Source organism: Odocoileus virginianus, unplaced genomic scaffold (genome assembly GCF_023699985.2).
Source record: "Odocoileus virginianus isolate 20LAN1187 ecotype Illinois unplaced genomic scaffold, Ovbor_1.2 Unplaced_Scaffold_19, whole genome shotgun sequence".
In the NCBI taxonomy this organism is placed as follows: Eukaryota; Metazoa; Chordata; class Mammalia; order Artiodactyla; family Cervidae; genus Odocoileus; species Odocoileus virginianus.
In genome coordinates this window covers 880,697-898,805 of record NW_027224281.1, presented here as the reverse complement: position 1 = coordinate 898,805, position 18,109 = coordinate 880,697, and the positions used below count along the sequence as shown (strand labels likewise).

The window sequence follows — 18,109 nt, the reverse complement described above, 5'->3', positions numbered from 1 at the left end:
TACAGGAGACCCCATGGACACATCAGTCCTTATTTTCTATGACATTTTACTGATGTGTAGGTTTGTGTTCCATTTCTACTCCCCAAAGTATCCATACCATTTGAAACCATTAAAACAAAACAAAAAATGAAAATCCCAAATAAAATAAATCGCTGCCCTTACAAAAAGTGTGAGACAAAAAGGACAAAATGAAGTCCATTTACACCTATAGACAGTGGTTTGATGTGCAATGTGAGGATTCCATGGCCCCTCCTAACCTGACAGGTAAAATCTAAGATCATACAGAATCCTATTCCTATGCTTTGGGAGAGAGTCCTAGACTATATGCTGGATTCAAACAATTCTAGTGTTAGTTTGCTGTCCTATTAAAGCTGGATACTGGTGGAAGAACTCTCATGCAGAAAACCCTTAATAGCTGGTAGACCCTATATAGTGATTACGACAAATAGTTATCACCACTAATATTTAAACTTGTTCATTTTAATTCTTTTCTATGCAAGACAAATTTCCATCATGTTTGTCTTATTCACTCTTGTACCCATAGGACATTGCCCAGAGACCTAGTAAGCATGATGTATGAGTTTGTTGAATGAATGAATGGGTACCACTTAGCCTTTCAAGTTATGATGTAATTGCAAATTTATTGATATGAAAACAGAAACATGAGTGAAACATGTGGGATACAGAAGAACCACATGACTTATTTAGATATATAGTCTCATTAAAGTTGAAATACATATTCTCATTAAAGTTGAAGAAAGCCAAATATGAATGAACTCCAATCACTTTTCTCAGCTTCTCCAAAATCAGTGTTGTAATGACTGGCATTGCAAAAATATTAAAACATCTTAAAACTTCCCTATATCTAAAACTTTAGTAGAGCACACAACATAAATCTTTTCTTAAAACACATGCACACACACATACACATGCACACACCAGTTCTTAATATCTTATTCCATCATCCTCAACAAGAACAACAACAAAGCAAATAACTTGATTAAAAGGGGGGGGGTGGTAAATGACTTAAACAGACATCCATAAAGAAGACATACAATTGATCATCAAGCATATGGAAAGATGCTCAATATCAGTAATTGTTAGGGAAATGCAAATAAAATTCACATTGAGATATCACCTACACTCATTAGAATAGCTCTTATTGGGGAAAAAAGTAAAATAGAAAAGAGATGTGGAAAAGTTGGAACCATTGTGCACTGTTGGTAGGAATTGCAAAATGGCACATTCTCTATGGAAAGTAGTATGGTGATTTCTCAGTAAATTTAGAAATAAAATTACCCTATGATTCACTAATTTTACTTCTGAGTATACATCCAAGAGTCCTGAATATTCATGTTTATAGTATGTTCATGGCAGAATTATTCACAAAAGGTAGGAGGTGGAAGCTATTTGTGTCCATTAATGACAAATAGATAATCAAAATGTGGAACATACATACATATTGAAAATAAGCAAATGCTTTTACATAATTATATTTTAGTCTAAGATTTAATGAAGTAGAGACAGTGGGGAGAAGAAGGAAGGAGAGGAAAAAGTCTCCTGTCTAATTGCTCTCCCTATTCTACAGACATCCCACATGGGGAGAAGGTCTCAAAGGAACACTCAAAACATCTATTCACTCTGCGGGAAATTAATGCCACTCCTTTTACCAGGGAACACAGGCACTGTTGGTCTGGATTTTCAGATCTGAATGACTGAATCTGATTAAGAGGTGCATTCAGCTTCTCTGGTTTCAGAACCTGGCCTTTTGTTCCACAGCATCTAAAGGAAAGAAAGCAGGAGGGTGGATGTGGAGCCTGGATTTTAGCCAAGTCCACTCTTTCCCTTCCATCTGTAGGTGCCTTCTTTCTGGAATGCTCTCTCCTCATCTGATGGGTCATACACACCATAGGCATGTGAGAGAAGATGGGAATTGGCTCTACTGGAGTTTGGACTAAATACGGACTAAGCTGACTCCATGGATTTTCTTAAGATATTCCCTAGTTAATGATGCAGAGTCTTAAAAACCTTCATTGGGATGGCATACATTGTCATATTGCAGACATAATTTCTATTGAGAGACTGACTGTAACATTGAAAGAAGATAGTTGTTTTTATTATTGCTAACTGCCTGTTGCTTTTTCCTGAATTAAGTATTATCATTTCCATCGTGTTTCACTGTATTTCCACTAGATGGTTCTTGTCCATTTTTGAGTTGATGATGGAGAAAGCATTTTTGTGAATCGCTGACATCAATAGATGATTCCAAAGTGCTGCAGCTGCAGATCAGCCTAAGTCAAATGCTGTGTGGAGTAAAGGAGCATTGAAATCAGAATTCAGTACCTTGAGGGGATTTTCTAATGAGGGTAGGGATTTGCAGCATTACATTAGGGGTTTTATGTATATTAAAGCATTATTCATTGTTAGAATCAAGTTCAGTCGCTCAGTCATGTCTGACTCTTTGTGACCCCATGGACTGCATCACGCCAGGCTTCCCTGTCCACCACCAACTCCTGGAGCTTGCTCAAACTCATGTCCATCGAGTTGGTGATGCCATCCAGCCATCTCATCCTCTGTCATCCCCTTTTCCTTCTGCCTTCAATCTTTCCCAGCATCAGGGTCTTTCCCAATGAGTCAGTTCTTCATATCAGGTGGCCAAAGTAGAATCATTAGATATTATTAAATCTTAGAATCATAAGATATTATTAAACTATTAACCCAGATACCGTGGAGATTTCTTTTTTTAAATCGTTCAAAATCATTGAGTGGGAATTAGATTGGGCATTTAAATTCAGATACATCTGAGACAGCATTTATCTTCTACCCTCTGCTCTATTCTTTCTCTTGTGCTAATATCCTTCAGAGGACACAGATGAAAAATGACTGGATGTTGCATGTTAATTAGCAAGAACTGGACTGACTCCCATCTGGAAGATTTTTATGTATAATATATAGATGTTATCCCTTTCCCCTGGGTCCTGGGCAGGTATTAGTGTTGTGGGGAAAGCCCATCTCAGTGAGACCACTGTCTGATCTTCCAGGTGTGACTAGATATGAAGATGAGGAATCACACACCAGTAACCGAGTTCCTCCTCATGGGAATCCCTCACACACAGGGGCTGGAACACGCGCTCTTTGTCTTCTTCCTCATGTTCTACCTGCTCACTCTTGTGGGGAACCTGCTCATTCTCCTGGCCATCCTCACTTCCTCCAACCTCCACACCCCCATGTACTTCTTCCTGGGCAACCTGTCAGTGTTTGACATCTTTTTCCCTTCCGTGAGTTCCCCCAAAATGATGCTCTACCTACTGGGGCAAAGCCGGACCATCTCTTACCAGGGCTGCGCCTGCCAGCTCTTCTTTTATCACTTCCTGGGCTGCACGGAGTGTTTCCTGTACACCGTGATGGCCTATGACCGCTTTGCCGCCATCTGTCACCCCTTGCGGTACACGGTCATCATGAGCCCCAGGGTGTGCGCCATCTTGACTCTGAGCACCTGGGTGGGGAGCAGTGTGCATGCGTCTGTCCTCGCATTTCTTGTGTTTAAGTTACCCTACTGTGGCCCCACGGAGGTGGGCAATTTCTTCTGTGACATCCCGGTGGTGCTGCCCCTGGCCTGTGCAGACACCTCTCTAGCTCACAGGGTGAGTGTCACCAACGTAGGTGTTGTGGCACTCCTGTGTTTCCTTCTTGTCCTCGCTTCTTACACTCGCATCGTTATCTCTGTATTGAGAATCAGCTCCTCAGAAGGCAGGCACAGAGCCTTCTCCACCTGCAGTGCCCACCTGACTTCCGTCCTGCTCTTCTATGGGCCCGTGATCCTCATTTATCTCCAGCCTGCCTCCAGCCCTTGGTTGGATTCTATGGTTCAGGTGTTAAATAATATTGTTAACCCTTCCCTGAATCCTTTGATATACAGCTTGAGAAACAAGGATGTGAAGTTGGCTCTGAGAAAAGCACTGATCCAGGGAGCACATACCTGAGGAGTGTAAGCTCTTCTGTCAGTACCTGTGCTTATAAATTTGCCTTGTGTTTATCGGGGATGACTTGTGTCTTAGCGTTGGTGTGACTGCTAAAGAATTTGAATGGATTTTTTTTTGTAATTAGCATGTATATATTTGTATAATTTTTATTGAGCAATATCTTTTACAGCACTTATCATGGGCCAAGCACTCTTCTATGCACTTTATAAGTACTGACATATGTTATTATGATAATTATCATGGATTTAGGTATTATTATCCCAATTTACAGAGGAGGATATTAAGGCACCAGAAGGTTAAGAGACTTTTGCAGTGTCACAGAGATAGAAGGTTGCTGAGCTAGGTAGGACTGTGACTGCTAGGGTTTTAACTTTGTGCTAATAATGCTTCCTCTGTATTGTCAGAAACGTGTGTGTGGGTATCCTGTCATATCTGACTCTTTGCGACCCCATGGACTGTAGCCTGCCAGGTTCTTCTATCCATGGAAGTTTCCAGGCAAGAATACTGGAGTGGGTTGCCATTTCCTACTCCAGGGGATCTTCTTGACCCAGGGATTGAACCCGCATCTCTTGCATCTCCTGCATTGGCAGGAGGATTCTTTACCACTGTGCCACCTGGAAAGCTTTGTATTGTCCGAAGTATAGCACAAATGCCCACCTTTCTAGGAACTTCTTTTCAACTTACATGAAGTATTCTCCAATTTAAAAAACAATCTGTAGTCTATTCAGTTTGTTCCATTCCATTAATTTTCATCACTTTTTTCATCTATGTTGTGAGGAGTGTTATGTACCTGAGTCTGATATAAAGCATTTCGGTTACATTTCAGAGACCAGATGATATCCACATATCTACTAGTATGGGCTTCATAGATCCTCTAGTCTGTGAGGATCTATTTTGATTTTGTAACAGTAGTTTTGATTTTGTAATAGTGATTGCAGATTTTCTTCCATTAAGTCAAAGACTGAATGTGAGTTCCAAAATTCCTATCACTTCAGCAATAATAATCTTCTTTTCCCTCATGTAAATGAATAGGTTTGAAGAAAATAGGAAAACTGTAAAAAAGTAAAGTGAGTAGAAATTACAAATTAACCCTACCACACAAATGATTATCACCATTAACATTCTGACATTTCTCCTATGTCTCTCATTAATGACTAAATTGGAACTAAAATTTCTGACTCCCTGTTTATAATGATGTAATCTAAATGTACATCATGAATATACCTATCTACATATGTATATTTATACAGTAGTAGTTATATATATATATATAAAATCTTTTCTTATTTTAATAGTGTATCAAGTAATTTCAATTGCCACAATTTTTAAATTAATTTTACTGAGATAATTCATGGCCCAAATAGTTCACCCATTTAAAGTGTACAAGTCAATGTTTTTTTTTTTTTTTTTTTTATATTCACAGATCTGTACAACCATCACTATGGCCAATTTTAGAACATTTTTATCATCAGAAAAAGATATCCTATACCTTGTAGCTATCATCTTCTTAGTACCCTTCTCACTTTTGGCTGTAAGCCATTTAATCTGCCTTCTATATCTACAGATTTGCTTGTTCTTGAGATTTTATATAAATAGAATCCTATAATGCTTATTTTTTTGTGACTGTCTTCTTAACTTAGCATAATGTTTTCAAGGTTCAAACATGTAGTAGCAGGTTTTGGTTTTTGTTTCCACTTCTTATCTTTGTTGTTGTTTAGTTGCTAAGTCCTGTTCGACTTTTTTGCGACCCCATGAACTGCAGCCTGCCAGGCTCCTCTGTTCACGGGATTTCCTGGGCAAGAATACAGGATTGGGTTGCCATTTCCTCCTCCAGGCCATCTTCCAAACCCAGGGATAGAGCAAATGTCTCCTGCATTGGCAGATGGGAGTCTTTTTCACTGAACCACGAACTTCTTATGGGGCCTGAATTTCCCTAGTTACTTTGGTTTTCTAAGGTCACTACATGATATTAAATACATATATGTTTACAACTGTTCTATTTTCATAATAGATCAACCCTTTTATCATTATAAAATGTTCCCTTTTATCTCTAGTAACATTTTTTGTTTTAAAGTCTGTTTTTTCTATTAGTCCTGCCACCTCAGCTTCCCTGTGGTGGATATTAGTGGCAGGACTAATACTTTTATAATGATAAAAGATTCCACATGCTACACAGCAAATGAGCTCTTGGGCCACAACTGAAAATGATCCAAATACATTCTGTCTATAGGAGACACAGTTCAGAATAGAAATATATAAATAAAAAGAAAATAAAAACATAGACAGAATGTATTGGATCACCTTGACTTTCAGCACAGTGATAGCTACTATTTCGAAGAGGGATATTTCGATTTCCAAAGAATTGTTGTGCCTTTAAGTTATTTCGGAAAACCTCAATTCTGAAAGCTATTAGATATGTCCTTACATACCCTGTGCATATAGAGCACCACAGTAGGCTGAACTAAGACTCAGGAAAATAGCATCGCTTGAAATAGAACGTAATGAGAATAAACATTTGACGGACGGGATTGGATGTCTACAAAAATGTTCTACAATTTAGTTTGATTTTATGAGGCTTATTGCCAGGGTCCAGCCCCAGCAGGATCCAGGGAACCCTCAGGATGAACGGCGTCGGCGAATGAGAGAGAGAGTGAGACAAAGCTCGGGGCTAAGTCTGAAGTTTATTTTTGCACGGCCCCTTTATACCCTTAACAACATCTTTTTGGGGGAAGTGCATATTGCTTACACACAGGGCATCTCAAAACATTACAGCAACTTGACCTTCAACAGAAACAGGATGTCACCCACATACTTTTCGTTCACAAGAGTCTTTCTTATCATTTGGCCTTCAGGCCTGCTAACATTTTATGGCTTGCACCTGGTGTGACTTAAGCAACTTCAGTAGCCGACCCTGTTTTTCTTATAATTAATCTATTTTCTTTCTAATAAGCGTCATCTCTATGGGAACTAGATAGGATTACATTTTTACAGAACAGAAATGCGAAGGACTGCAGAAACAGCAGATATGGCACAAAACAGGCTCTTAGTCTAAAAGTTAACTACCTGCAAGAAGTCGCCAGCTAATCTCTATACAAAGTATTTTTTATTAGTCACATTTGTGGCTATCATATTTGTGGAGCTTTTCTCAACCCGTGAAGGGGCCTATGCTTAATAGTTTCTTTTGTTAGTGTACTGTGCTTAGGATGTTTAGAACAATCATGAGCATTTTTTGCAATGAGAGCACACATTTATCAAACAAGCCAGAATGCCAGCAAAAGGGTTTGAATTGAAGCATTTCCTTCATCCCTGGCCCCTTCATAGGGTACCAGCGTCCAGGAGATTTATTAATTAGGGTTTTAAGTTGGTCTTTATTCAGTGAAAGAGGAGCAGGAGAGCTCTCGGCAGGCAACACAAGAATCTGCAGCAGGGCGAACAAGAACAACAGCAGAAAAGGGGGGAGGATACAGGGTGGGGTAGAGGCCGAGGCCAACCTGGAGGGTCCCTTATCCTAGACGGCCTTGCCTGTCAGGTTTTTTCCTCATGACCTCGTCATGGATGGGGTCCCGGACGGCCTTGCCTGCCCGGTATTTTCTTCATGACCTCGTCATGGGCGGGACCCCCCATAACGGCTCCCGGCAGCTTATCACTTATATCAGAAGATATTATGATGATTTAATCAAAATCTCAGAAAAAAATATACAGTCTTGGATAGTAGATGAAAAGGAAGTGGATACACAGGGAGATTTTCATGTGATTGTTCATAGGAGTGTTACTGGTAATATTCAAAAGTAGAAATGTCTTGAATGTCTAGTGAAAGGATAAACTAAATATAATGTATTCATGCTATGGAATACTATTGGCAAGAAAAAGTCTCTGACAAACTATTTTTACGTGATATAGCATGGATGCACCTCAACAGCATTATGCTAAGGGAAAGAAGCCAGGTTCAAAGAACACATGCTGTATCATTCCATTTGTATGAAATGCCTAGAAAAGACAAATTTACAGAGACAAAGAGTAAATTAGTGGTTGGCTTCCTGGGGAGTGGAGTGGGAATGGGAACTGATTGCAAATTGACCCCAGGGAAACTTTTGGGTGATGGAAATGATCAGAATTTTGACAATGTTTGCATGACTCTGTAAATTTAAAAAAATAATTAAATTGTGTTTTTAACAAGAGTTGAATTTTATGATATGTAGCCTGTGCCTTGATAAAGCTGTTGAACAAATGGATAGTGTATCTGTAGTGTCCATGGGAGAGAGAATACCAGCTGACAAAGGCATTTCAGACTGTTTGACAGGTATATTGATACAGTAATGAAAAGTGTGGCAAATTACTGTAGTAGGAGAACCCTTGGTTATAATCATCTAGTTGACAGTGCTTTAACTTTGCACTCACTAGCAGTCTCCTAAGAGAGTATTTTGATTTGAATGTAAAATTTTACTGTTTGGAAAAGCATGTTAACCTACTAACTCATACATGCTAGTAAATATGGTGTTTTATTTCTCCTTGAAAATTTATATACTCTTACTCATGTATAAGTCATACGTTCATAAATTCATGAATGTCATATATATATATATATATATATGTATAACTGTTTTGAAAGTGACTGTATTGTGAAGCTAATTTAATCTGTCTGGGTGACAAATGCATTTCACCGTGGATACTTATTGAATAAATTAATGATATGGAAAATTTAGGAATAACACAATATAAAGAACAGTACAATTGGGGGCTATTAGGTTATCTGTTTCTTTAATGTCTTGTGATTTTGCCAAGAATGGCATTTCTGAAAGTTGAAATGAGATATTACATATAAGGCTCACTGTGTCTTGTCTTTTCCTAATATGTGTGTTTTAATGAGTCATAGGGATACTGATTATGAAATACATAAACTCCTTGAAGAATTCTTGCTATTACTTAGGTGCAAAGTAAAATACTCAATTTATAGAAAGGGCAATTGAAAAAGGAAGAGTTGGGCACATGACTAATTACAAAATATTTCAGAGCTGGTCTGATTTTCACTAATACAGCACTGATTTTCACACTAAAGAAGTTGAGATGACAAGATGAAACAAAATAATAAAAATTGTGACTATAATATATATATAAATTCAGAACTGACATTCTGAACTGTTTAATATGTGACAATCCAAAATAATTCAGTTTCGACGATTTTGGTGATGATGATTTTGAGATATGCAAAATATTTCTCGTTACACCAATAATCTTTTAAGGGTCTGCAGGTACTAGGAATAAAGTTAGAATCTTGCCTTATCATTAAGGACATAAAAATATCCATATGATAAAATACTGTTCACCAAAATGAAGGAACTTTAAAAATACTGATACATGCAACAGCAGAGATCAATCTCAAAAACTTATTCAGTGAAAGATACCAGATAAAAAGAACACACAATTTGTGACTACACTTGTAAAACAGAATCAAAAAGGGCAAATTCGTAGAGACCAAAAATAGATTAATAGTTGCCTAGAGTTTGGGATATCAATGGAAATGACTGGAAATGGACACTTCTTTTTAATATGAAGGAAAAGTTCTAAAATTAGCCTGTGGTGATGGTTGTACATCTCTGTAAGTACATATTCTTTGTAAATATATTCTCATTGAGTTGTAACTTTAAGTGGGTATTTTATGGCATAGAGATATCTCAATAAAACTGTTTAAAATATTAAAGAAATCATTGCTTGTCAAAAAATTTTAAGCTTTTATGATGATTTGATTCATCACCTTCATTTGAAAACAAAAGGAACGAGTAAGAAAATGAGTAGAAATATAAGACTATAACATATTTACTTTTAAAATTAAGACTAAAATTCTTTATTCCATTTTGTTAGAAGTGAACATAAGTTTTAAATGCAGGAAGACTGACATTCAAATACAAGTTCTGTGATTGATTTTGGAGTGAATTTTGATAATTATTTAAACTTTTCCAGACTTATTTTTATCTTCAAAAAGAAAATGATGTCTACTCATATGATTGGTGCAAGGATGAAATAAAGGGTCCTTGAAGAGTTTGGCTAAAAAAAAAAAAGGATATTCTCAGTAAGAAGTAACTGTGATTTCAAAACCATAGAGACAGAAGTTTCTTCTGAATTCCTTAGCCTGAAAAAAAAGACAATGATGATTAGAATGTTGTAAATACTTAAAGCATTGTCACTTTTGTGCATTTTGTATTATATCAAAGGAATTTTAGCTATAACATTTTAAGTAGATCTATGTGCTTGTTTCACTGCTGCTGCTGCTAAGTCACTTCAGTTGTGTCCGACTCTGTGTGACCCCATAGACGGCAGCCCACCAGGCTCCTCTGTCCCTGGGATTCTCCAGGCAAGAACACTGGAGTGGGTTGCCATTTCCTTCTCTGAATGGCCATTAAAAATAACATGCTCACATGCATGCTAAGTTGCTCCAGTCGTGTCCATCTCTTTGCTACTCCGTGGACTGTAGCCTGCCAGGCTCCTCTATCCATGGGGATTCTCCAGGCTAGAACACTGGAGTGGGATGCCATTTCCTTCTCCAGAGGATCTTCCCCACCCGGGGACTGAATCTGTGTCTCCTGCGGCTCCTGCATTGCAGGCGGAATCTTTACCATTGAGCTACCAGGGAAGCTTAGCGTGCTCACAGTCCTACCTAATTCTACCTCTGTCTGTTCTGATCCTTTGTCTACACAGCAGTCAGTAGACTGATTCTTAAAACATAAATTGAACCAAGTTATAGTACTTATAGGTTTCCCAGGTGGCACCAGTGGTAAAGAACCCGCCTGCCAATGCAGGAGACATAAGAGACATGGGTTCGATTCCTGGGTTGGAAAGATCCCCTGGAGGAGGGTATGGCAAGCACTCCAGTATTCTTGCCTGGAAAATCCCATGGACAGAGAAGACTGGTGGGCTACAATCCATGGGGTCACAAAGAGACAGACACAACTGAAGTGACTTGGCATGCACATATCCGCCATAGCTAAAGAATGCTAATATAAAGACTAGTAGTGATCTTAAAATGAAAATGAAGAACAGAGTTTTTAGAAAAGGATAAGATATTAATTGAAGCAGTTGAGAAAGTGATATTGGGGAACTCTACAACTAATTACAGAAAAAAGCAGTTTTGTTGACACCAAATGGGATTGTTGCCTTATTTCTATAAGTGGTTCCTTTACTAATCCTCAGCTTTTTTCTTAAACCTAGTTCTTCTAAGGAGAAAGGCAATGGCAACCCACTCCAGTACTCTTGCCTGGAAAATCCCATGGACGGAGGAGCCTGGTGGGCTGCAGTCCATGGGGTCTCGAAGAGTCGGACACGACTGAGCGACTTCACTTTCACTTTTCACTTTCATGCATTGGAGAAGGAAATGGCAACCCACTCCAGTGTTCTTGCCTGGAGAATCCCAGGGACGGGGGAGCCTGGTGGGCTGCTGTCTATGGAGTCGCACAGAGTCGGACACGACTGAAGTGACTTAGCAGCAGCAGCAGAAGTTCTTCCAAACACAGGATCACTGGGAAATTTCAAAAATTTGAACTCAATGGTTGGCTTTCCACTAGATAAAAATGCCCAAGTGTTATTGTTAATCTAAGGGGTTTGAAAATCGAAAATAAGTAAATGCCTTTGGTGCCTCAGATGGTAAAGAATCTGTCTGCTATGTGTGAGACCAGGGTTCGACCCCTGGTTCAGGAAGATCCCCTGGAGAAGTGAATAGCAACCCACTCCAGTATTCTTGCCTGGAGAATCCCATGGACAGAAGAGCCTGTAGCCCCTGGCTACAGTCCATAGGGTTGCAAAGAGTCAGACATGACTGAGTGACTAACATTTTTCTCACTTTTTAAGGTAATTACATTTTCATCTAAGAATTAATGAGACAGACAGTGGGCAGAAGGAAGGAGTGGAAAGTCTCCACTCTAATTGCTCCCTCTGTTATACAGACATCCCACATGGGGAGTGGGGCCCAAAGGAACACACAAGACATCTATTGTCTCTTCAGGGAATGGATGCCTCTGCTTTTATCAGGGACCAGACGCACTGTTGGCCTGAGTGACTGAATGTGACAAAGAGGGGTGTTCAACTTCTCTGGTTTCAGAGCCTGGCCCTCATGTTCCACAGCATCTAAAGGAAAGGAAACAGGAGGGTGGATGTGGAGCCTGGATTCCAGCTCATGTCCACTCTTTCCCTTTCAGCTGTAGGTGCCTTCTTTCTGGAACACTCTCTCCTCCTCATCTGATGGGTTATATATACCATAGGCAGGTGAGAGAGGATGGGAATTAGGTCTATTTGAGTTTGGACTAATACTGACTTAGCAGATGCCATGGATTTTCTTAAGATATTCCCTAATTAATGATGCTGAACCTTAAAAACCTTCATCGGGATGGCATTTGTTGTCATATTGCAGACATAATTTCTATTGAGAGATTGAATGTTACATCAAAATAGGATAGCTGTTTTTATTATTGCTAAGTGCTTGTTCCTTTTTGTGATTAAGTATTATCATTTCCATCTTGTCTCAGTGTATTTCTACCAGACAGTTCTTAGTTTTCCATTGTTTCTGTTGATGATGCAGAAAACATTTCTGTGAATCATTTTAATCAGTAGGTGATTCCAAACTGCTGTAGGAGCAGGTCAGCCGAAGAGAAACTCCATGTGGAGTAAAAATGCATTGAATCAGAATATAAACATCTTGAGTGAATTTTTAAACAAGAATAAGAGCAGTCATTACATTGGGGACTATATATATATATACATAAAAGCATTAATTCTCATAAGAATCATAAGATATGTTATACCATGAACATGGACACAGAGGAGATTTAGAGATTATTTTTTAAAATTGTCCAGGGTTACAGAGTGGGGAGTAGATTTGCAATTGAAACTCAGATAAATCCAAGTGTAGGATTTATTCTCTGCTTTCTAGTCTATTCTGCCTGTTGTGTCATCTCTTATCCTTCTGAGGAAACAAATGACAAATAAATGGCTGAATGTCACTCATTACTTAGTAAGGACTGGACTGGCTCGCGTCTAGAGGTTTTTAATGTACAATAAATAGATAGTATCCCTTTCCCGTGGATCCTGCGCAGGTATTAGTGTTTTGGGGAAAGCCCATCTCAGTGAACCACTGTCTGATCTTCCAGGTGTGACTAGATATGAAGATGAGGAATCACACGCCAGTAACCGAGTTCCTCCTCATGGGAATCCCTCACACACAGGGGCTGGAACACGCGCTCTTTGTCTTCTTCCTCACCTTCTACCTGCTCACTCTTGTGGGGAACCTGCTCATTCTCCTGGCCATCCTCACTTCCTCCAACCTCCACACCCCCATGTATTTCTTCCTGGGCAACCTGTCAGTGTTTGACATCTTTTTCCCTTCCGTGAGTTCCCCCAAAATGATGCTCTACCTACTGGGGCAAAGCCGGACCATCTCTTACCAGGGCTGCGCCTGCCAGCTCTTCTTTTATCACTTCCTGGGCTGCACGGAGTGTTTCCTGTACACCGTGATGGCCTATGACCGCTTTGCCGCCATCTGTCACCCCTTGCGGTACACGGTCATCATGAGCCCCAAGGTGTGCGCCATCTTGACTCTGAGCACCTGGGTGGGGAGCAGTGTGCATGCGTCTGTCCTCGCATTTCTTGTGTTTAAGTTACCCTACTGTGGCCCCACGGAGGTGGGCAATTTCTTCTGTGACATCCCGGTGGTGCTGCCCCTGGCCTGTGCAGACACCTCTCTAGCTCACAGGGTGAGTGTCACCAACGTAGGTGTTGTGGCACTCCTGTGTTTCCTTCTTGTCCTCGCTTCTTACACTCGCATCGTTATCTCTATATTGAGAATCAGCTCCTCAGAAGGCAGGCACAGAGCCTTCTCCACCTGCAGTGCCCACCTGACTTCTGTCCTGCTCTTCTATGGGCCCGTGATCCTCATTTATCTCCGGCCTGCCTCCAGCCCTTGGCTGGATTCTGTGGTTCCGTTGTTCAATAATATTGTTAACCCTTCCCTGAATCCTTTGATATACAGCTTGAGAAACAAGGATGTGAAGTTGGCTCTGAGAAAAGCACTAATCCAAGGAGTACATACTTGTGTAGCATAAAGTACTATGTCATTATCTGTGCTTACAGATTTGCCTTGCATTTATATGGAGCATGTGGTCTCTGAAACCAGCTGGGTGAATGGCCAAGTGGCATTTGGGATAAATAGGTTGAATGGACTTTTTTGTTATTAGCATGTATATATTTATATAAATTTGTATTCAAGAATATCTTTATGGCACTTACCATGTGCCAGGTACTATTCTATGCACTTTCTAACTACTGCCATATGTTATTATGAGAATTTTCATATGGAGTAGGTATTATTGTCCCGGTATACAGAGGAGTGTATTAAGGTGCCGAGAGGTTAAGACACTCCTGCAGTGTCTCAGAGATAGAAATTTGCTGAGGTTGGATGTGAATGCAAGGGTTTTAACTTTGTGCTAATAAAGTTGCCTCTGTATTGTCATAATTAGAGCACACACGCTTACCTCTTCCAGCAACTTCTTTGCAATTTGCATGGAGTATTTTTCATTTTTCAAAAAAAAAAATCTATTGTCTACTCAATTCATTCCATTAAATTTATCACTTCGTCATCTATTTGTGATGACTGTTATATACTTAAGTCTGATATAAAGAAATTCAGTTACATTTCAGAAACTAGAAATGTGCTAATATATCTAGTGACATGTATTTTCATAGATCCTCTAGACTTAGGTCAGTGTATCTGCTCTTTCCGACCATGGTTTGAATTCTGTAGTATGAATGCAGATTTTCTTCATTAAATCAAAGACTGAGTTTGACTTCCAGAATTCCTGGACTCTCAAAAATAGTAATCATTTTTTCATCTTGAAAATAAATAGATTTGAAGAAAATAGGAAAACTGTAAAAAGTAAAGTAACTAGAAATTAAAAATTAATCCTACCACCTAAATAATAATCACCATTAACATTTTGACATTTCTGCTTTCTCTCTAATGAGTGACTAAATTGGAACTAAATTTTCTAAAATCCTGTTTACAACTGTTTCATGTATACCTATGTCATCCATATCTACATATGTGTATTTATACATTTGGAATCATATTATATATATGTATATAATCCTGGTTTATTTCAATAGTGTATCAAACCTTTTCAATTGCCACAATTTTTAACCAGTTTTATTGTGACATATTTCATATGCCAAAGAATCCACCCACTTAAATTATAGGAGTCATTGCATTTTTTAGTATATTCAAGAGTGTCCACCATCACCACGGTCAATTTTAGAACATTTTTATCATCACAAAAAAATATCATATACCTTTACAGATCATCTTCTTATTACCTCCATCAGTTTCAGCTCTAAACAGCCATTAATCTACTTTCTATAACTACAGGTTTGCCTGTTCTGGACATTTGATATAAATAGAACCACATAAAATGTGTTTTGTGTGACTGACTTCTTTAACTTAGCATAATGTTTTCAAGGTTCATCCATGTTGTAGCAGATTTCTGCCCCCCCCACCTCTTATCTTATGTATCTTATGTGTCCCTAGTTCCTATGATTTCTAAGGTCACTATATATTATTAAATTCCTATGATTTCTGAGGTCACTATATATTATTAAATACATATGCATTTATGATTGTACTATCTTCATAGCAGATTAAGCCTTTTATCATTATAAAATATTCCTTTTTATCTCTAGTAACATTTTTTGTTTTAAAGTCTATTTTGTCTGTTAGTCTAACCACTTCATCTCCTTTGTTGCTGTTTGCATGACATCTCTTTTTCTATGCATTTGTCTTCCTTCTATTTGTATCTTTGAATCTAAAGTGTCTCTCCTGAAGACAGAATGTATTAGGAAAAGTTTTTTTATGCTCCAGTTTGACGATTTCTGCTTTTCAGTTGAATATTAATTCATTTGCATTTTAATGTTAATATAGATATAATTAGATTTACATTTGCTAGCTTTTTGTTTTCTATGCTTCATTCTGTGTCTTTTTTGTTCCTCTATTTCTCCTTTACTTTAAAAAGTTACTTTAGAAAGTAGTATTTTGACTTACTTAACGAGTTTTTCACTATTTTGTTTGAGTTATTAGCTTAATAGTTGCTCTGGGGCTTACCATCTTATATCTTAACTCATTACAATCAGTTTCAAATGTATACTAAACAAATTCCAGAGTGATATAGAGACACTACTTCTTTATATCTCTATTCATTTCCCCCTCTTTTTGTGGTATTATTGTTAGACATAGTGCATCTATGAATGCTAGAATTCCAACAGCACATGTCATAATTATTGCTTTATATAATTTTATGGTTTTTAAGAAGCTGAGGGAAGTATGAAAAGCAACTGTGTATAGTTTTTATTATAATAAACTTCTTACTTATTTTTGGCTTTCACCATTCGTTTCTGTGCTTTCGAATTATTATGTCATTTTCTTTGCTCAGTACAGACTTTCTCCCACCCAACTCTTGTTTGCTATCATTGGCAAGTATATTGGAGAAGGCAATAGCACCCCACTCCAGTACTGTTGCCTGGAAAATCCCATGGATGGAGGAGCCTGGTGGGCTGCAGTCCATGGGGTCGCTAAGAGTCAGACATGACTGAGTGATTTCACTTTCACTTTTCACTTTCATGCATTGGAGAAGGAAATGGCATGGCAACCTCACTCCAGTGTTCTTGCCTGGAGAATCCCAGGGATGGGGGAGCCTGGTGGGCTGCCGTCTATGGGGTTGCACAGAGTCAGACATGACTGAAGTGACTTAGCAGCAGCAGCAGCATATACAATTATATATATATATATATATATATATATATATTGCATATATATATATATATATATATATATATATATCAGTTTATATCAGTATATATGTCAGTTTATCTTCAAGTTTGTTCATTCTTTTTTCTGCCAATTTAAGTCTACCATTGATTCCCTCTAATAAATTGTCTATTTCAGTAATTGTACTTTTCTACTCCAGAACTTCCATTTGGTTCTTATAATTTCTAGCCATTGATATTCTCTATTTGACCTAACATTGTCATCACACATTCCTTTGCTTCTTTAATTACGGTTTCCTTCAGTTATTTGAACATATTTATATGTATACACACATATAATACTTTATATGTACATTGTTTTGTATAACTGTTATTAAAATAGGTTCATAGAAATTAGAAAATATAAATTTATCCTGCCTTTTAAAATTACATACTTACCTTCACCAGTGCTGTTTTCCACTTAGAGTTGGATTACCATCTAGGGTTACCTGTTTTTAGCCTGAAGGACTTCATTTTTGTTTTTCTTGTAAGGTGCATCCACTGGAAACAAATGATCACCTTAATTTTTCTTAGAATGTCTTGTCTTTATATCATGTTCATTTGGACGATATCTTTAAAACATGTGGGATCTTGAGGGACTTTTTGCCTTTGAGTACTTTACGTAGTTATCCTGGTGCTTTCTGATTTCCATTGTTTCACATGAGAAGTCAGTGATAAGTTCTTACTAAGGTTCCCTAGTATAGTGATGAGTCATTTTTCTCTGAGTGCTTTCCACATTTTCTCCTTCTGTTTGACTTTTGGCACTTTTATTATTATGTGTCTATTTATGCCTCTCTTACATAGAGTTTGTTGAGCTTCCTGGATGCATAAGTGATTGTTTTCCTATAAATTTGGAAAGTTTTTAACCCTTAATTCTCTGAATAGTTTTAATGCTCCTTCCTGTTTCTTCCGGCATTTCTATTACGTGTAGCTGTGCTTGATGGAGTCCCATATTTCTTTGAGGCTCTGTTCATTTTTCTTCACTTTTTCCTCTGTCCTTTGACTTATGTACCCTGTATCAGTTTATCTTCAAGTTTGTTCATTCTTTTTCCTGCCAGTTTAAGTCTACCGTTGATTCCCTCTAATAAATTGTTTATTTCAGTGATTGTACTTTTCTACTCCAGAACTTCCATTTGGTTCTTATAATTTCTAGCCACTGATAATCTCTACTTGATCTAACATTGTCATCACACATTCCTTTGCTTCTTTAATTATGGCTTCCTTAAGTTATTTGAACATATTTATAAGGACAATGTTGAAATATTTTCCTACTAAAATTTGACATTTCATTA

General features: G+C 38.1%; 2 protein-coding genes across 2 annotated transcripts; both read left to right on the top strand.

The window, feature by feature from the left end:
• Positions 1 to 3,053: 3,053 nt before the first annotated feature.
• LOC110123251 (olfactory receptor 10D3-like) lies at positions 3,054 to 3,983 on the top strand. Its single transcript, XM_020871016.2, has one exon. The coding sequence runs from the start codon at positions 3,054 to 3,056 to the stop codon at positions 3,981 to 3,983; it is 930 nt and encodes a 309-aa protein (XP_020726675.2).
• A 9,146-nt stretch (positions 3,984 to 13,129) lies between these two features.
• On the top strand, positions 13,130 to 14,068 carry LOC110123252 (putative olfactory receptor 10D4). The gene has a single exon (XM_020871017.2). It carries the CDS (start codon positions 13,130 to 13,132, stop codon positions 14,066 to 14,068), a length of 939 nt encoding a protein of 312 aa, XP_020726676.2.
• The last annotated feature ends 4,041 nt before the right edge of the window (positions 14,069 to 18,109 follow it).